Genomic DNA, 21,625 nt, shown 5'->3' on the forward strand with positions numbered 1-21,625 from the left:
TGGAAGAACACAGAAGATGACCATTTGAATGGATGTTAGAAAAGCCAGAATTGGCAAAGCCTCAGCCAATGATCAGCTCCAGGATGATCAAAGACATTTCAGGTTACCTGTGAGAACTAGGACAGTTAGAAGATACCTGTGTAAGGCTAATCTATTAGCAAGAATTTCCTGAAAAGTCCCACTGTTAAAAAAAAAAAAAAAAAAGACATGTACTGAAGCGGATAGAATTTGCCAAAGAACACATGAACTAGTCTAAATTGAAATGGAGAAATATTTTGTGGACTGATGAAAGTAAAATTGTTCTTTTTCAGTTCAAGACAGTTCTTCAGATGACCCAGTAACTCTGAATTCAAGCCACAGGACACTCTGAAGATAGTGAAGCATGGTGGTGGCAAGCATCATGATATGGGCATGTTTCTCTTACTACGGTGCCGGGCTTATTTACCGCATACATGGACCAGTTTGCATATATGCAAATACTTGAAGAGATCATATTGCCTTACGCTGAAGAGGAAATACCCATGTAATGGGAGTTTCAACAAGACAACGACCCTAAACACATCAGTAAATGAGCAAAATCTTGGTTCTAGTCCAACAAAATTGAGGTTATGGAGTGGCTACCCCAATCCCCAGATCTTAATCCGATAGAACACTTGTGGGGGTGACATCAAAAATGCCGTTTCTGAGACAAAGCCAACAAACGAAAGCAAATTATGGGATGTAGTCAAAGCATTCTGGGCTGGAATAAAGCGGGCTTTACACGCTGCAACTTCGCTAGCGATGACGTGAGAGATAGCACCCGCCCACGTCAGTGGCGCGTCACGGGGTGATCGCTGCTGTAGCGAACAATATCGCTACGGCAGCGTCACACGCAATTACCTGTTCACCGACATCGCTGTGGCCACCGAACAATCTCTCCTTTAAGGGGGAGGTCCGTTCGGCGTCACAGCGGCATCACTAAGTGGCCGCCCAATAGCAGCGGAGGGGCAGAGATGAGCGGCCGGAATATCCCGCCCACCTCCTTCATTCCTCATTGCCGGCGGCTGCAGGTACGATGTTGTTCCTCGTTCCTGCGGTGTCACACATAGCGATGTGTGCTGCCGCAGGAACGACAAACAACCTGCGTTCCAAACAAGGAAAGATTTTTTAAAAATGAACGACGAGTACACGACAAACGATTTGACACCTTTTTGCGACCGTTACTGATCGCAAAAAGGTGTCACACACAACGACATCGCTAACGAGGCCGTATGTGCGTCACCAACACCGTGACCCCGACGATATCTCGTTAGCGATATCGTTGTGTGTAAATGGGCCTTAAGAGTTGACAAGTGCCAGGAGTTGGTTGACTATGCAACATAATTGTGAAGCAGTTCTAAAAAACTGTGGTCATTGTTACTATATATTAGCTTAGTGATTCACAGGAATGCTAAATCCTCAATAAAAAGACTACAAATTTTGAGTCTGTAAAGACAAATGCAGACACTGCTATTTTTTTGAACAGTCCAATGTTCATTTTTAAAATATTTTCTGTAAAGTAGTTTAACATTATATACATTTCTCTGCATGTTTTGATTTAGAAAACAGTGTGTAATGTTCCCAATGAATGGAAATAAAAACTATTATAAAGATTTTGGGCTAAACTCATGTTTTTGAACACAACTGTAGGTTTCAAAAGACCAAAGAAAAGTTGACATTGATGTACCTATGTTCATTTTTCAACATCTTTTTAGGGCTTTTTCAGTCGGGTTCCAGACAGAATCTTCATGAAACAGATGTTGTGTGCATATACAATAAGTTTACGCATATACATACTTATCTTTGCAATGTTCAATATGACCACTGTGTGTAGCAGTTTGTATATAAGTTTGCAAATATGATTTACTAGTACATTTTACCTGCATCTTCCAAAGCTTCTAGTTCTGTGGACAGTAGTTTTTTCTGATTGTTTTCTATAATGTGCAAAGTGTCCAGGATTTCCTATGGGGAATATAGTTAATAGAAATGAAGATGTAATAACTAGGATACAGGCGATTAAAGTGATGACATTCATCTGCTTATTTACATAGCAGCTGTATTCGGAACGTGCACCAAACTGGTTAAACACAAACATTGCTGCTGTTTACATCAAATTTCCTTGAAAGGAGGCAATAATAACTGTCTTGTGTGATCCTGAACTAAATGTCAAATAAGTCAGAAATTTCAATTGAAAGGTGTTTTTAGTAAGTGAATCAAAACATACAAAGTGAGCACAAAGTTCACATTTGCCCCAGAGCCAATCCTGTGGGTGTGGAGCATGGCCTATAACTTTACACAAAGGTGTGTTGCTGGTACACAGAATGATAAGTATATACAAAAACCTTATACTGAACTGCTCGTTAATGTGTAAATTGTTTTATTTTGAGAGACTAAGAAGAAAGTGCATGTATGGTGTGAGCAGAAAATCCCATTTAGTTCAGCAATTTTTTTCACAAGAGTTGATGGTTTAACTTGGAAAATCTGCAATTTGGCACTTGTCCTTGCCCAGATGGAGTCAGATCCCAGTGCTTCATTTAATATTACCACAATGCATTTATAGTTGTTATATCCTTTATTTTACATTATTTTAGTTTTTTTTTCTAAACTTTTTGTATTCATTTTCAAAACACATAAGTATCAAATCAAAGAGTACATAAAAGGTGCAAAAGACCAACAGGTGTAGCAATCAAGTACAGTATTGGTTAGTATATATATAAAAAAAAAGAAATTAACAGTAGTCAGGAAAACCTTGCATTATTTGAACTAGTTCTGTCTTAATGATAAACAGAGTTTCATGTTCTGGTCTTGCAACTCCAAGTAGCATCTAATCAGTAAAAGAAAGAAAAATGGAGAAGTGCAGAAAGAAGATGTAAAAAAGAAGAGGAGACAGAGGAGAAGGAAGAAAAGGAACAAGAGAGAAAGGGAAAAAGAAGAGGAGTAAGGAAGAAAGGAGAGGAAAAAGAGGAGGAGAAGGGAGATATGGAGAAGAAAAAAAGGGGGTTGGGGAGGGAAGGGTGAAGATGGGAATAACGGGGGAAGTGTTGCTAAGAAAAGATAGGGAAAGGAACCAGGGCAGCATGTTCTATACGACATGCAATTCTCCATGTGTAGGAAAAGAGAAGGTGACTAACAAAGCCAGAACCCAAACTAAAGGCTCTCTTTGTAGGTAGGAGAACCAAGTTCCATACTATTGCTCACATCCTATTATTTTAATAAGAGTACATTACAGTACATATGATGTAATTAAGTGGTCTGAAGCACAAGGCCCCAGAGGCTACATCCTGTGGCCCTCAAGCAACGCAGCTCCTGAGACTATCACAGCTTAAGGCCGCTGTCAACAATGCTTCTTTTCAGCGTAACCTGAGGTGAAGTCACTCACTTCAATGAGTTCCCCTGAGGTGAGTTTACCTGCAGTCACAGGTGGGGGATCGAGGAGACCTCCAGCTGTGACCGCAGATAAACTGAGTGACATCACTGCTCACAGCTGCGGTTCAGTCTGTCTCTTCCTAAAGCCACAGTGTGCGGTCATGTTTTCTAATGTGCCTGCATGCTGCGACTTTAGTATGTAGCAGAACCGGGATTTTTGTGGGACCTTGTGTGGATTACGTCAGACCTGGGTATTTGGTGGGTTAATGAAATTGGACAAAAAGAGTGGGGTTTTTTGTATTTTATTTCAAATCAAACACCAAAAAAATACTTTATTTCTTTTTACTAACAGTATTATTACTGGGGATGTCTCATAGACCTGTAACCATTACTAATCTAAAGTTTAGTGTAAGCTGTGAGCTGTCATTAACCCCTTATATTATCCCGATTGCCACCGCACCACGGTAATAGGGATGATTAGGGTAAAGTGCCGGGATCGTTGCATCTAATGGATGCGACAATCCTGGGCATCTGCAGGCTGCTATTGTTAGTACCAGCCCCCAGCTGTTGGCTTTATCTTGGCTGGGTATCAAAATTGGGGGGAACTGCATGCCATTTTTTAAAAATTATTTATTTAATGAATTTTAAAAAGCGCCACATAGGGTCCCTCTTACTTTGTTACAAAACCAAGAAAAGCAAACAGCTGCTGTCGGCAGCAGTATGCTTTATATGGACTGGGTATCAGAATATACGGAGGACCCTACGCCAATTTATTTATTTTTACATCACTATAGGGACGCAGACAGATGTGATTTCAACCAATCACAGACACTGTCACACAGAGTGGGGAAGTGGTCTGAGTGCAACCAATCACAGATGCCAAAACAGTCAGCGGGGAAGTAAATATGTATGCGAGCTAATAAGCAGACCCGGAAGTAGTGTTAGGCCCTGTGTCCACGGGAGCTTACTTCTGTGGATTTTGCCGCGGAAAACCTGTGCATTTATCTGGATTTTCCAGATAAATCCGCAGGTTTCATCATGTACAGACACTCCCCATGTTATCCTATGGGACATGGGGAGTGCTGTGTCCACGTTGCGGAATGTGCGGTTGCGGAATATACTGCGGATATCCCGCAGCCGCACATAACTGCATGTCAATTACTCCTGCGGCATTACCTGTGGAAATCCCCTGCTTTGGCCCATACTTACCTGCCTTGATAGCAGACACCCGGTCATTTTCCCTCGGTGCACAGGAGCAGGAAGGAGGATGTGGGCGGGGCCTGCACGAGCTCCGGTCATGTGACAGCCAGAGCTAGTTCAGGCCCGCCCAACTTCTACTTCACAGTGTAAACACAACCAGAGATGGAGAGAAGTGCTGCGTGATGGAGGTATGAACTCCCCGATCACTCAGCACTTGTTCTGCATTGAGGATGCAGTGCCGAAGCCATGGTACTGTACCCTCAATGCAGAATGCCCGCACCATATCCGCAGGACATTCCGCAAATAAACTGCAGCATGTAAACAGACAAAGTTGTGCTGCGGTTTTCTGGGAGATCCTGCGGATATAACCGCAGGACACTTTCCCCCATGGGCACATAGCCTTACAGCCATGAGGAAGGACGGTAAGTATAACAGTCCTGCTTTATTACTTATTTTTTTTCTTTTTCCTTTTTTATTTATTATCCGGGTGGCCGAACCCAAAGAGTAAAGCCTGCTTTACACCTTACAATTAAGCATATGATATCATATGCGATGTGACACGCCCTCATCGTATTTGCGGCATGTTCAATTTGTTGACCGTGTCGCACAAACGATTAATTTCCGTCACACGTACTTACCTACCATACGACCTCGATGTGGGCGGCGCACATCCACTTCCTGGAGTGGGAGGGACGTTCGGCGTCACAGCGACGTCACATGGCAGCTGACCAATAGAAGCAGAGGGGCAGAGATGAGCGGGACGTAAACAAGCCGCCCACCTCCTTCCTTCCGCATAGCCGGCGGGAGCCGTGGGACGCAGGTAAGCTGCAGTTCATCGTTCACAGGGTGTCACACACTGCGATGTGTGCTGCCTCGGGAACATTGAACAACCCAACGTTCAATTAGGTTTTGAACGACGTGTATGCGATCAACGTTTATTCGTTCAATCACACGTAGGTTTCACACACTACAATACCACTAATGATGCCGGATGTGCGTCACTTACGATATGACCCCGCCGACACATCGTTAGATATATTGTAGCGTGTAAATCCCACTTAACATGGATGTCTCTGAGTAGTCCGTGCACGTACATTAGGTATCCAGTACGGACCCAGAACTTTACAGTTTGGGTTTGCCCATCACAACTCACCAACACAGATCTTGACAAATTTGTGAATAATATTTCAGAGAAAATGTGTGTACAGAGAAAAAGTCCTAGATATTTGAGTTCAGCTCAAAAAAGTGGGAGCAAAACCAAGTGCTGTGTTTATATTTTTGTTCAATATATATACAGTATATATGATTTATATATATATATATATATATATATATATATATATGTAGATAGATAGATATATTAGTGTGAATATATTATATATAATATATATATATTTTTGTTCAATATATATACAGTATATATGATTTATTTATATATATATATATATATATATATATATATATATTTATGCGCTCTGGCAAACATTTACAGACCACTGCAAAATCTTCTGTTTTTCTGATTTTTTTGATTTTTTTTTTTTGAGTACAGAGAAAATTGTTCTTTTATTGTATAAACTACTGAGAACATGTCTCAGAATTTCCAAGCAATAATTTTGTATTTTCTGAAAATGAGAAACGGTCAAAATAACAAAAAAAAAAAAAAAATGCATTGGTTTCAGACCTCAAATAATGCAAAGAAAACAAGTTCATAATCCTTTAGAAACAACTATACTCTTGTGTTAACTCAGGAAGAGTTTAGAAATCAATATTTTGTGGTATAACCATGATATTTAATGACAGCTTTCATGCGTCTTGGCATGCTTTCCACCAGTCTTTCACACTGCTTTTGGGTAACCTTATGACACTCCTGGTGCAAAAATGTAAGCAGTTCTTCTTTGTTTGATGGCTTGTGACTATCCATCTTCCTCTTGATTACATTCCAGAGGTTTTCAATGGGGTTCAGGCCTGGAGATTGGGCTGGCCATGACAGGGTTTTGATATGGTGGTCCTTCATCCACACATTGATTGACCTAGCTGTGTGGCATGGCACATTGTCCTGCTAGAAAAAAACAGTCCTCAGAGTTGGGGAACATTGCCTGAGCAAAAGGAAGCAACTGTTTTTCCAGGATAACCTTGTATGCGGCTTGATTCATATGCCCCTCGCAAACTTTAATCTGCCTAGTTCCGGCCTTGCTGAATCATACCCAGATCATCACCAATCCTCCACCAAATTTCAAAGTAGGTGCAAGACACTGTGGCTTGTACGCCTTTCCAGGTCTCCGTCTAACCATTAATTGACCAGGTGTTGGGCAAAGCTGAAAAGGACAATGACCTAGCTGTGTGGCATGATGCAATCAATGTGTGGATGAAGGACCACCACATCAAAACCCTGTCATGGCCAGCCCAATCTCCAGACCTGAACTCCATTGAAAACCTCTGTAATGTAATAAAGAGGAAGATGGATAGTCACAAGCCATCAAAGAAGAACGGATTACATTTTTGCACCAGGAGTGGAATAAGATCACCCAAAAGCAATGTGAAAGACTGATGGAAAGCATGCCAAGACGCATGAAAGCTGTGATTAAAAATCATGGTTATTCCACAAAATATTGATTTCTGAAATCTTCCTGAGTTAAAACATTAGTATTGTTGTCTCTTTTTTAAATCAGATCTTTTTTATTAAACAACTAAGAATCAGTACAGAGAAAATATATTGCATCTTATATAACTAGTAAACGCGTACATTGAAAAAACATATGTTGTCTATAAATCAGGTTCTTCCACTGTATATAACAAAAAAAAAAAAAGATTCTTAGATCAGTTATATAAATTGAGCCTACAAACAACATGGCTCCACAGATAAACAAAAGTTTAAATTATGCAATAATACCTCAGTCTAATAGAAAAGTCTCCTCCATCAGCCGTGTCGCTCTGCATCGTATTTCCATACCCGCTTGCCTCTCTCTCCCCGTTTAATCATCAATCACACCCTTCCGGCCCCCTCCCACAGCAAAGCTCAAAGTCCACTCCGCCACGTAAAACACTAGTTTTAATGTTTACTCCCCAAATGATCTATTCACTGAAAGCACAACAGTAACTGGTCCAACATTGCATCCTGCACTAGAGCCCGAGGGGAGACCCGGCGACTCCATCCATGGCTGCCAGAATTTGTAAAACTTTCTCAGTGTTTTTCTCTTTAAATAAACTCCCCTTTCCAATCTAATGACGTTATTTAATTTATTTTTAAGCTCTGATAACGTTGGTGGTAGAGGATCTAACCAATGGTATGCAAGTATCTTCCTTGCTTGATACAGGATACGTGCTATTCCCAGGGCTGTTGGAGAGTCCGGGTCTACTCCTCCCTCCCACAGACTCAACAAACAAACGAGTTGACGGCTGTATTGTGATATGATATATTTGGTCTATGAGTCCCAGGGTTTGTTTCCAGAAATCACCAATGTGTCCACACTCCCACATAACATGCATCAAATGGGCATCATCCTGTCCACACCTAATATATTGTGCATTTGGTCTAAGTCCCATCCTGAATAATAGGCTGGGAGTTTTATATACCCTGTGGATGAGATATATTTGAGAAAGCCTTTGGCACTCAGAGACCGCCAGTTTAGGGACATGTTCTAGAATGTCGGACCACTGGTCTTCCGTCCCGTTCCCATTTACTTTTAACAGTCAGTGGGTATGTCTCCAGATGGGCAGGTAGTAATCTTTTGTATAGTTCAGAAATAAGACCCTTAGAGGACTCAGATGTAAGCAGCCTATGTAATGTTTCATTATGTGTCACTGTCACCGGGTTTGTCCTCCTCTGTCTTTCCAGTGCGTGCCTCAGCTGTAAATACTGATAAAAGAAGACATGCGGAAGGTGAAACTCCGTTCTCAATTGCTCAAAACTCTTAAGAATATTATTTTGTAGTACTTGTGACACTAAATGGATCCCTTTATCTTCCCATCCTCTGAACCCCACTAATTTTTTAATTTCTGGCAAATCCGGGTTCCGCCACAGTGGCCAGAACTCCATAGGCCCATTTATCTTCAAAAGAAACTTACCTCTGTCCCAGACCCGAAATATCATAGCCAACGTGGGATATCGTGCCCCATTTATCTGTCTTTGTCTCACATCCAACTGGCAACCCGGTTATTTCCATACCGATCCCTCTCTCACTATATCACCACTATTATCATGCGCTCCTTCTTTTCCCCAACCCCTAAGATGTTGCATCTGGGAGGCTATATAGTATATATATGGGTTTGGTACCGCCAGTCCTCCCTCCTCCTTTCCTCCTTTCCCCGCTGTAGCACTTCCAGTCGAATCCTAGCCTGTTTTTTCTTCCAGATAAGTTCCCGGAATAATGTATTAATTTTTGCAAAAAATTCCCTACGTATCCACACTGGAGAATTATGTATACGATATAGTAATTGTGGCATCATTACCATTTTGATTAAGTTGGATCTACCGATATTTGATAGCGGCAAGCGACACCAGGTGTGCACCTTTGCTCTGAACCGCTGCAACAGGGGTTCTAGATTTAGGGCCTGGAAATCCTTCGGATTTGGGCTAACAGTTACTCCCAGATACTTAAACTCTCGGACCACAGGAACCGGTATCTGCAAGTCCGAGAAATCCACCGGGAGAGGGTCTATCGGCATTAAAGCCGATTTGGACCAATTAATCCGAAGGCCAGACCTCCGCCCCAATTCTTGAATGATATCCATTGTTGGCAAAATCGAGGAATGTACCCTGTCTAAATATAAAAGTAGGTCATCCGCATATAATGATATTTTCTGCTTCACTGCTCCACACCTAAATCCCGTTCTCTCCTTGGACTTCCTTATTGCAACTGCCAATGGCTCCACTGCAGTAGCAAATAGCAAGGGCGAGAGCGGGCACCCCTGTCTAGTACCTCTTCCGAGAGGAAAAGACTCAGAGACCCTGCCATTAGCCCTAACCTACGCCACCGGTGAGTCATATAGCAGCTTCAACCTATTTATAAATCTGTGTCCAAAACACATTTTCCGAAGTACCGCCCACAAATACCTTCATTCTAAGCTATCGAACGCCTTAGCGGCGTCTAAGGACAAAATTGCCCTTTCCCCTGGCTTCTCAGAACTATGCTGAATCCCTAAGTATAATTTTCTAAGATTCATAGATGTGGCTCTACATGGAATAAATCCTGTTTGATCATTCTGTATAATAGATGAGATGACTCGGGACATCCTATTGGCGAGCACCTTGGCCAGTAATTTAACATCTGTTGGTAGTAGGTAGATTGGGCGGTACGAATCCGGGATCTCTGGATCTTTTCCGGGTTTTAATATTAAGACTATTAAAGCTTCCCTCATAGAAGGCGGGAGGACCCTCTGCCTGTCAGCCTCTTCAAATACTTTAAGTAGTTTAGGTAGTAGTAAGGGTGCATAAGTTTTATAAAACTCGCCAGGCAGGCCATCCGATCCCGGAGCTTTTTCATTTTGCGTCTGGCCAAGCGCTTCCTCTAATTCTTCCAACAGGATGTCTCGATCCAACAAATCCCTTTCTTCGTCGGCCAGTGTGGGGAGAGAGAGAGCATCCAAATATTGCTCTCTCTCAGTCTCCGTAAGGTCACAGTCTGATGTGCATAGCCGCATATAATACCTCTTTATCTCCCTCATTATATCCTCACTTTCCATTACAAGATCACCTGACTCCGTCTTCATCCTATTTATATATGAAGATCCTTCCTGCGCCCTAATGACCGTGGCTAGTAGGTGCCCTACTCCCTCCCCCTCTATGAAATATTTCTGCTTGAGGAAGTGACGTTTATTTGCTGCGGCCGACATGAGATTTTCCCTGAGTGACATCTGTGCCGTCTCTAATGTTTTTAGTTTCCTCTGTCGGGTTGAGCACCACCGCAGCCTCCGCAACAGATACTTCCTGAATCAGACTTTGGGTGTAGCGTCTGTTTTGGTTTTTACGTATGCATATTTCTCTGATATAGAATCCCCTCACCACGGCTTTCATAGAGTCCCAGACTATATGTGATAATGAGTGCTCCGCACTAAGTTGGAAATATTCTAAAATATTATCATGTAAAGAGTCCCCTATAAGCTGTATCCAGAAGGGATTAAGTTTCCAGATAGGCCTAGAGAGGGTGAGGGGGTTTCCCCATGAAAGTGTAACATGGAGTGGTGAGTGATCAGATACGCTTCTAGGTAGATAGGCCACCATTTGTACATATGAGGTCATAAGTGTGTTCCCAATAGCCAGGTCTATCCATGACATAGTGTGGTGGGAGCTAGAGTAGCAGGAAAACTGTTTGGATGTGGGGTTTTGGACGCGCCAAAGGTCTACCAAACCCAGCTCTGTCAGCATTCTAGCAAATGAAGTTGAGGCTGCCTCCTCTGATATGTTCCCCGAATGTAGCATATCTAGATAATAATGTAAATATGTGTTAAAATCTATCAAAAGAGTCGGCGCAGGGGGGAAGGAGTCTAAAACAGACAAGATTCGTTCTACTGGTTCGACAGAGTATGGTGGAGGGATGTATACCGCAACCAGAATAAATTGTATACCATACAGTGTGCAAAGTAAACAAACAAATCTGCCCCCAGGGTCAACCACTGATTTGGTACATGAGAATGGGATGGATTTGTGCACCAACACACTGACACCCCGTGCATGGGTCGAGTATGTGGAATGATATTCATGTGTGATCCATCCCTTCCTCAGCCAATGAACATTATCTCTTACCATGTGGGTCTCAGAGAAACATAGAATAGCCGGGAGAAACTTTTGCAAATGAGTAAATATAGCACACCTCTTATTCGCATCCCTGAGCCCCCTAACATTCCACGCTACAATATTAAGTGATGTCGCCATAAGAGCAGGTTAATAAATAATAAACCAGAGCATACTCCATTACTGGGGGAGAGAGGCAATCTCCACCAATTCCTGTTAGCATTAGCTTGAGCGAAGTATTGTTGTTTCTAAATGATTATGAACTTGTTTTCTTTGCATTATTTGAGGTCTGAAAACAATGCATTTTTTGTTATTTTGACTATTTCTCATTTTCAGAAAATAAATACGAAATTTATTGCTTAGAAATTTGGAGACGTTGTCAGTAATTTATAGAATAAAAGAACAATTTACATTTTACTCAAAACATATACTTATAAAGAGAAAAATCAGAAAAACTGAAAATTTTGCAGTGGTCTCTTAATTTTTGCCAGAGCTGTATATAAAGTTTAAACACGTTTACATACACTATCTAGACATAAAGACACATATGCATGTTTTTTTCACTGTCATAAAATATTAATAAACCTGTCAAGTTTTAGGTCAATTAGGAACTAAAATTATTTCTTTCTGCCAAATGCCAAAATAATTGGAGAGAGATAGAATGTTTTAAGGAATTTTTAAAACTTTCTGCAAAGTCAAAAGTTTAAATACACTAAAGGGGGCTTTACACGCTACGACATCGCTAATTCGAAGTTGTTGGGGTCACGGAATTGGTGACACACATCCGGCCGCATTAACGATGCCGTTGCGTGTGACACCTATGAGCGATTTTGCATCGTCGCAAAAACGTGCAAAATCGCTCATCGGTGACATGGAGGTCCATTCTCACATATCGTTACTGCAGCAGTAACGAAGTTGTTCCTCGTTCCTGTGGCAGGACACATCGCTCGGTGTGACACCGCAGGAACGAGGAAGCTCTCCTTACCTGCCTCCCGGCCGCTATGCGGAAGGAAGGAGGTGGGCCGGATGTTACGTCCTGCTCATCTCCGCCCCTCTGCTTCTATTGGGCGGCGGTTCAGTCACGCAGCTGTGACGCTGAACGAACTGCCCCCTTAGAAAGGAGGCGGTTCGCCGGTCACAGCGACATCGCCGGGCAGATAAGTACGTGTGACGGGTCTGGGCGATGTTGTGCGGCACAGGCAGCGATTTGCCCGTGTCGCACAACAGATGGGGGCGGGTACCCACGCTAGCGATATCGGTACCGATATCGCAGTGTGTAAAGCCCGCATAAGGCTGTGTGCGCACATGTGCATTTTTCATTAGTTTCCGTAGCGTTTTAAACTGCTGCTTAAACGTATGCGTTCTGCATCCACAGCAAAGACTATGAGAATTTTGCAAAATCAATGCGCACGTTGTGTTTTAGAATGCAGCATTTTGGATGCTGACATTTTTTGCCAAAACGCTGCGTTCTAAAAAGCAACATGTCACTTCTTTTGTGTGTTTTGGATACTTTTACCACTCTGTCTATGGCACAGCAAGCATCCTGAACGCATGAATTCTGCATCCATTCTGCAATCCAAAATGCAGCTTTTCGGCTGCATTTTGGAACGCAGATGCGGTGTAAAAAAAACCGTTGCGGACTATTTGTCACGGCAGAACGCAGACGTGTGCACATAGCCTAAGAGTACTATGTTGTTAAACAATATAGGACAGCCCATATGATGATATAATGTCTTTGGAAGCTTGTCATAGGTGTATTGGCAACATCTGAGTTAATTAGAGACAAACCTGTGGATATATTTTAATGCACACCTGAAAGACTCTGCTTTTTGTGCAGCATCAAGGGAAAGTCAAAAGAAATCAGCCAAGATCTCAGGAAGAGAATTGTGGTCTTGCGCATGTCTGGTTCATCCTTGGGTGCAATTTCAAATACCTGATGGTGCCTCGTTCATCTGTACAAACAATTATACTCAAGTACAAATAAGATATGAATGTCCAGCCATCATACCGCTCATGCATATGTGTCTTTTTATATAGTGTATGTAAACTTTTGGTTTCAACTGTATATATAAATATATGGAGAGGACTTGAGCATGCTTTCCCCTAATCACTCACATGATACAATCCAAGACTGTCACAAGGAGATTTTTGCAGACATCGCCAACTGTTATTATGGCATTAGGATCTGTGGAAACTACAGTTTCTGGCACTCTGCCTCCTAACTTCTCTGATGCCTGTGATTAGCGCAGGGAGATTGGGGTGTTGACCCACAAACTTGTGGTTCACAGGCAAGCTGCTTGTTAATTTCATTTGATCACATGCTGTGGAGGAGCCAGTCACATTTGTTCCTCCTTTATATGCTGGTTCGACTGTTCCATCAATGCCAGCTTGTAACGCCCGCCTGGATCCACAGACTCAGATGGGCTGTAAAGGGGAGGCTACAGGGAAGCCACTCACCAAGCAGGACCCCCAGAACCCTGAAACCCTTTAACCCCTCTACAGGGATTTGGAATTACACAGGAAACTGGAGATCACTACCTGTGGAAGGCTGCAGTCCGATGAGAGTAGTAGTCAGGCAGGGTCAAACCAGGAATTGCGGAACAGGGACAGAATCGGCAGGCAATGACATAGTCAGCAAACGTAGCAGAGGTCAAATCCGGATCGGGCAGCGAGGTACAAAATCAGTAGGCAGGAGGGTAGTCAGAAAACAAGCAGAAGTCAACACACAGGAATCACCAAACAGAATAGGACGTAACAGGAGCCAGGAAAATCAGAACTATCTCTGGCAGTGGTCATGTGACAGGAGGGGGAATAAGAAGGGTGTGGTGTCTTCCCATTGGCTGTAGCTGAACGCTGGCAACTTCAGCTGGAAGACACATGCCACCCACAGTCAGCCAGCGGTACTGCAAATCCCAAGCTAACCCAGCCCAGTGGATGATCGGAGCCTGCGCCCACCGCTGGCATCGACTCCTCTCCCTTCACCAGCACCATCCACGGCAGGAACACGGCGTCGCCTGGCGATCGGAACAGAAGTCGCTGGAGCAGACTCCGGCGGTGACGTAACACAGCTATAGTTTACCTATACTCGTTTGGTGAGGTGTTGTGATTCAGACTCACTGGTGGTTGTTATGCATTATTGCTGTGAGCAGTTGTGGTGTTACACTTGTTGTCTTTTTGTTGCTGCCTTCCTACTCTTGCTTTTATTCTTGGTCTCTTATCATTTGTTCCTGTAAATTTGCAAAGTGTCTGAGTTTTGATTTTCCCCTGTCTGACATTCTGTGTTGCCATCACTCTCCAGCCCCTTCCTTCCCTGGAGGGGATGTGGTAACAGATTACATCTGCTCAAGAGAATAGCCAGGCACAGGATTTGGGCATCTCCACCATTAGGGGCAACCCTAAGGTTAGGGATAGTCTAGGGTCCCCTAGCATGAAAGACCGCATAGGAGTACCCTGTCCCTCACTATCCTGCAGTCACATTGTGACAAAGACTTTCCTATTGTACTACGTCTGTAAATGTAAAACTGTCAGGCTTCCATATATGGCAGACCTAGGGACCTCCAGCTGCTATATCAAACCATTAACACCTCACAATTAAAAAAGTGGCAGGGCATAAGTGAAGATAAATTGAGTACAATACATTATTCTAACCATTTTAGAGTCTGTGTCATCTTTTATGTGACATCCATGGGGTAACTGGCCGGGATCTGCGTTATCTGCTCTTCTCGCTATTACAGTGAATTGTCAGCATGTAATTAGAGGCTAAAAAAATGACCATAAAAATTATTATTTCTAAGTATTTATTAAGTGATTATGAATGAGGTATAATAAAAAATCAAGAAGGTTGCCTAGCACTCCCGAAACACAACTCCAGCAAATAGGATTATCCAACAAAAACTATCACCTGAAAGCATAGTACACATGGTGTGAAGGTGCTCAGTCTCTCGTTGTCATCACATCAATATAAGGCTATGTGCCCATGGGAGCTTGCACCTGCGGTTATATCAACAGGTACGTCCGCAGGTTTCCCGCAGCTGCTCGACGGAATCCGAAGCTATTTTTAGCTGCGGGATTCCAGCGAACTAGCTGCGGTAAACCTGCGGATTACCTGCGGAAGTCCCGGCCTCTATCTCCATAGTGGAGCGCCGGGATTTCCGCAGGTAAATCCGCAGGAATAATGGACATGCAGTTATGTGCGGCTGCGGGACATCCGCAGCATATTCCACAGTCACACATTCCGCAACATGGACACAGACACTCCCCATGTCCCATAGGATAACATGGGGAGTGTCTGTACTGTCTGAAAATCCAGATAAATCTGCAGGTTTTCCGCGGAAAAATCCGTAGGAGCAAGCTCCCATGGGCACATAGCCTAAGGGTTCATTCCTACTTGTATATAAAATGGGCCATTGCAATGTGAGAAAAAAAAAATATTCTTTTAGTACTACATGTACTAAAGCTTGCTCCCGGACATACATCACAGAAGATAACTACCTCTGCAACACATACAGTACCTCCCATTGACCATGTGACCAGCAACCTTCTAAAGGCCGCTTTACACGCGATGATTTATCGTGCGATCGCACCCGGCCCCATCGTTTGTGCAACACAGGCAATTTGTTGCCCGTGTCGCACAAAGTCGGTAACCCCCATCACACGTACTTACCTTCCAAACGACGTCGCTGTGGGCGGCAAACATCCTCTTCCTGAAGGGGGAGGGACGTTCGGCGTCACAGCGACGTCACTCAGCTGCCGCCCAATAGAAGCGGAGGGGCGGAGATGAGCGGGACGTAACATCCCGCCCATCTCCTTCCTTCCGCATTGCCGGTGGGACGCAGGTAAGCTGCAGTTCACCATTCCCGAGGTTTCACACGGAGCGATGTGTGCTGCCTCGGGAACAATGAACAACCGGCACGCAGAAGGACGTTCGATTTTTTAAAAATGAGCGACGTGTCAACGAGCAACGATAAGGTGAGTATTTTTGCTCGATCACAGTCGCTCGAAGCTGTCACACGCTATGATATGTCAAATGATGCCGGATGTGCGTCACTAACGACGTGACCCCGATGACATATCGTTAGTGTAACGGGGCCTTAACAATATGGAATACTAAACAGATTTCACCCGTTTAACTTTTTTGGATGAAAATCAGACCGATTTTTCTATACGCAAGTGTAACCTATGGTACATGCAAGAAGATAAGCCAGCGGCATTCCCCAACAGTTAAAATCCATCTTCTTTACTTTGCAAATCACTTTAAAAGGATATAAAGCAGGGAGGGATGAGGGAGCATGCAGGATACATAACTGGGTACTGGGTACAATGCCTGCATGCTCCTTCTCCCCGCTTCATATCATTTCAAAGTGATTTACAAAATGGAAAGAGAAGGGAATTTTGTTTACTTACCGTAAATTCCTTTTCTTCTAGCTCCAATTGGGAGACCCAGACAATTGGGTGTATAGCTACTGCCTCCGGAGGCCACACAAAGTATTACACTCAAAAGTGTAAACCCCTCCCCTCTGCTATACACCCTCCTGTGCATCACGGGCTCCTCAGTTTTGGTGCAAAAGCAGGAAGGAGGAAACTTATAAATTGGTCTAAGGTAAATTCAATCCGAAGGATGTTCGGAGAACTGAAACCATGACCAAGAACAATTCAATCTGAACAACATGTGTACACAAAGAATAACAGCCCGAAGGGAAACAGGGGCGGGTGCTGGGTCTCCCAATTGGAGCTAGAAGAAAAGGAATTTACGGTAAGTAAACAAAATTCCCTTCTTCTTTGTCGCTCCATTGGGAGACCCAGACAATTGGGACGTCCAAAAGCAGTCCCTGGGTGGGTAAAAGAATACCTCGTAATATAGCCGTAAAACGGCCCCTTCCTACAGGTGGGCAACCGCCGCCTGAAGGACTCGCCTACCTAAGCTGGCATCTGCCGAGCGTAGGTATGCACTAGATAGTGCTCCATGAAGGCGTGCAGACTCAACCAGGTAGTCGCCTGACACACCTGCTGAGCCGTAGCCTGGTGCAGCAACGCCCAGGACGCACCCACGGCTCTGGGAGAATGGGCCTTCAGCCTTGAAGGAACCGGAAGCCCAGCGGAACGGTAGGCTTCAAGAATTGGTTCCTTGATCCACCGAGCCAAGTTGACTTGGGAGCTTGCGACCCTTTACGCTGGTCAGCGACAAGGACAAGAGCGCATCCGAGCGGCGCAGGGGCGCCGTACAAGAAATGTAGAGTCTGAGTGCTCTCACCAGACCTAACAAGTGCAAATCCTGTCCACGTTGGTGAACCGGATGCGACAACAAGAAGGTAAGAAGATATCCTGATTGAGATGAACAGAGGATACCCCTTCGGGAGAAATTCCAGAACCGAACGCAGAACCAGCTTGTCCTGGTGAAACACCAGGAAGGGGGACTTTACAGGACAGCGCTGCTATGTCAGACACTCTGCGGAGTGACGTGACTGCCACTAGGAAGACCACCCTCTGCGAAAGGCGTGAAAGAGAATATCCCTCATTGGCTCGAAGGGTGGATTCTGAAGAGCCGGTATCACCCTGTTCCGATCCCAGGGTTCTAGCCGACGCTTGTAAGGAGGGACTATGTGGCAAACCCCCTACAGGAACGTGCGTACCTGAGGGAGTTTGGCTAGACGCTTTTGAAACACAAACACAGAAAGCGCCGAAACTTGTCCCTTAAGGGAACCGAGACAACCCCTTCTCCATTCCGGATTGAAGGAAGGACAGAAAGTGGGCAAGGCGAATGGCCCGAGAGTAAAACTCTGATCAGAGCACCAGGATAAGAAGATCTTCCACGTCCTGTGGTAGATCTTTGGCGGACGTTGGTTGCTTGGCCTGTCTCATAGTGGCAATGACCTCTTGAGATAACCCTGAAGACGCTAGGATCCAGTACTCAATGGCTACGCAGTCAGGTTGAGGGCCGCAGAATTCAGAATGCGTCTGCCGCCAGAGCTCTGTGATCTTGAGAACGTGCCATGAATGCCGGGACCTTGTTGTTGTGCCGGGACGCCAATAGGTCGACGTCCGGCTTCCCCCAGCGGCAACAATCTCTTGAAACACGTCCGGTCGAAGAGACCATTCCCCTGCGTCCATGCCCTGGCGACTGAGAAAGTCTGCTTCCCAGTTTTCTACGCCCGGGATGTGAACTGCGGAGATGGTGGAGGCTGTGGCTTCCACCCACAGCAGAATCCGCCGGACTTGCTGGAAGGCTTGCCGACTGCTTGTGCCGCCTTGGTGGTTGATGTATGCCACCGCCGTGGCGTTGTCCGACTGAATTCGGATCTGCCTGCCTTCCAGCCATGGCTGGAACGCTATTAGGGCTAGAACACTGCCCTTCTCTCCAGAACATTGATCTGGAGGGAGGACTCTGCTGAGTCCATGTACCCTGAGCCCTGTGGTGGAGGAAGACTCCCTGACAGACTCGCGTCCGCCGTGACCACAGCCCAGGATGTGGGCAGGAAGGATTTTTCCTTCGACAAGAGTGGGAAGAAGCCACCACTGAAGGGAGGCCATGGCTGCCCGAGAAGGAGCAACGTTCTTGTCGAGGGACATCGATTTACTGTCCCATTTGCGGAGAAAGTCCCATTAAAGTGGGCGCAGATGAATCTGCGCAAACGGAGCTGCCTCTATTGCTGCCACCAACTTCTCTAGGAAGTGCATGAGGCGCCTCAAGGGTGTGACTGGGCTCGAAGGAACGATTGCACCCCTGTCTGTAGTGAACGCTGTTTGTCCAGCGGAAGCTTCACTATCGCTGAGAGAGTATGAAACTCCATGCCGAGATATGTCATTGATTGGGCCGGTGTCAATTTTGACTTTAGGAAAAATTGATGAACCACCCGAATCTCTGAAGGGTCTCTAGAGCAATGTTCAGTCTGTGTTGGCATGCCATCCGAGAGGGGGCCTTGACCAGCAGATTGCCTGAGAGAGTAGGACCGCTACCACCGTTGTCATGACCTTGGTGAAGGCCCCTAGGGCTGTCACCAGGCCGAAAGTTAGTGCCACGAACTGAAGGTGTTCGTTCCCTATGGCGAAGCGCAGGAAGCGCTGATATTCTGGTACAATCGGCACGTGGAAATAAGCATCCCTGATGTCGATTGATGCTAGGAAACCTCCTTGGGCCATCAAAGGTGATGGCAAGCGGAGAGATTCCATCCGGAACCGTCAGGTTCTCCGTCCGTTGAGCCGTGTGAAGTCCAGAACGGGGCGGAGTGATCCGTCCTATCTGGTACCACGAACAAGCTGGAGTAAAAAGCCGCGACTACGTTCTTGAAGGGGAACGAGGATCGCAACTCCTCCTGCCTTCGGAGTGTTCACCGACTGGAAACGTGCATCGGCTCGCTCGGGGGACGGAGATGCTGTGAATCAACGAGTCGGAGGACGAGAACTGAGCTTTATCCTGTGACCGTAAGACAGAATGTCTCCTACATCGGTCTTGGACATGTGGGGACCACTCCCCTGACCTGGACCGCCATGCAGAAAAGGTTCTCTGTGCACGGCGGAGGATGAAAATACCACCGCCTGAGACGTCAAAGACGCTAATTGCGGAGCACAGGATGACCGCATTGATCTGAGACAGAGCAGCTGAGATAGCCTGGAGTGCCCACCCCTGCAAAGGCTAGGGCAACGGACGCGCCTATGGCTTCATATATGGATCCCATTAGGAGTTCTATCTGTCTGTCCGTGGCATTCTTGAGCGTGGACCCGCCAGCCACTGCTACTACTGATCTAGCCGCCAGTCCGAGACTGGCGGGCACCTTATGACACTGAGCCGAAACCTTAACAACGTCAGAGGGGAAGGGACAACGTGTGTTATAAGGCGTTCAGTAAAACGCTTGTCCGGGAAGGTGTGCTTCTGGACAGAATCTGTGAAGCCTTGAGAGCCACGTCCGGACAGAGTCCTGGGTTGCGACCTCCGCCCCATCCTCTAGAGGGTCCTCAAGCTGAGACCCTAGAAGTCGGGGAAGATTCCAAGCAAGGCTGCTTAGCCGGACTGGGACTGCGGTTCGTGCTGGAGTTTACCACGTACTAACTAGAGGCCACCCCAGGAACACGCTTCGTCGCAGACCGAGGGAGGCCTGGGGCGATCCCGCAGTGCTCGGGGCCTGTGTAAGGGGCCGGTCTGGACCGCAACTCCTAGTCTCTTAGCCGACCATTTGTCCATAGCCTGAGACATGGATAGTGAAAATGACCCAGAGAGTTTCTCAGCAAAGCTGTAACTCTGTCCCTGCCGCCTGGACAGGGAACGCCGGCGAAGCTCAACCAGTGAAACTGCATTCAAACATTATATAGTTATATATACAGTGTATCACATATACAGTTCATCACTCTAGGGGGCCCAGCATCGAGAAGAAGCCCCCTGGTGTACCGACCCTGAAGCAGTATGTGCTGCTGAAAACATGGCTGTCGGCGTGTACAGTGGAGGGGGGAGCCGTGGGCGTAACCCCAAAAGTGCAGGAATCTGGTGCCCTGAGCGAAACGTGAGGGAGACGGAGGACAGCCAAGTGTGCTCCAGCCGTCACTGCTAGCCTCCGACTGACCGTCCCGCCCTTCCCCCTGACTGGCAGGGCCAGGGACGGGAGTTTAAGGCGCTAGGCCGCAAAAGCCGGGAACTAAAGTTACAGACCGCGGCCGGCAAGCAGGCGCGGTCGGCGCGGTAGTCGCCAAGTCTGAGGCGAAGCTGCTCTCTGCACCGTCCCCAAGGGGACACTGAGTCCTTGAGGGGATCAGTTCCGTAGCGTGATTAGTGAGGGGGGCGGAGGACAGCGAAGTGTGCTCCGGCCCTCACTGTCGGCCTCAGCCCGACTGTCCCGCCCTTCCTCCTGACTGGCAGGTCCGGGGGTGGTATAATGATTGAACAGTGCCCGGGGCTGGACTGTAAGGCTTCTCTAGGAGTAGCCAAAAAGCAACAGTGCGACCATACAACAAGCATATATATATATATATGTACACTTCGGCACTCAGTGGGGCCAGCACCTCAGGTGCTGCTTCCCGACCGCTCACAGCGGTTGTGTGATCACCAGAATCCGTGCCCGGGCCCCCCTGATGTTGTCTCTCCTCTCCAGCGTCAGAAGTGCTGACAGTAATGGCTGCCGGCGTTCTGTGGGGAGGAGGAGGCCGTGGGCGTGCCCTAGAAAGTGCGGGAATCTAGTGCCCCACTGTGCTGAGTGAGGGGGGAGGAGGATACAGAGTATGCTCCAGCCCTCAGTGCTGCCGTCCTGTGCAGTGTCCCGCCCTTCCCCTGACTGGCAGGCCTGTGGGCGGGAATAAGCGAAACTAGGCCGCAAAAGCCGGGGACTA

The 21,625-nt window shown here is 46.0% G+C and overlaps 1 protein-coding gene across 3 annotated transcripts in view; it reads right to left on the reverse strand.

The window, feature by feature from the left end:
• Positions 1-21,625, reverse strand: part of ANKRD31 (ankyrin repeat domain 31) — a 408,642-nt gene that overhangs the window by 92,983 nt on the left and 294,034 nt on the right. For all 3 annotated transcript variants that reach the window (XM_075342271.1, XM_075342267.1, XM_075342277.1), the window contains one exon: positions 1,899-1,980. In XM_075342271.1, coding sequence (XP_075198386.1) covers positions 1,899-1,980 — 82 coding nt within the window. The remainder of the gene's footprint in view (positions 1-1,898; positions 1,981-21,625) is intronic.

The sequence above is a fragment of the Anomaloglossus baeobatrachus genome, chromosome 1 (assembly GCF_048569485.1).
Source record: "Anomaloglossus baeobatrachus isolate aAnoBae1 chromosome 1, aAnoBae1.hap1, whole genome shotgun sequence".
In the NCBI taxonomy this organism is placed as follows: domain Eukaryota; kingdom Metazoa; phylum Chordata; class Amphibia; order Anura; family Aromobatidae; genus Anomaloglossus; species Anomaloglossus baeobatrachus.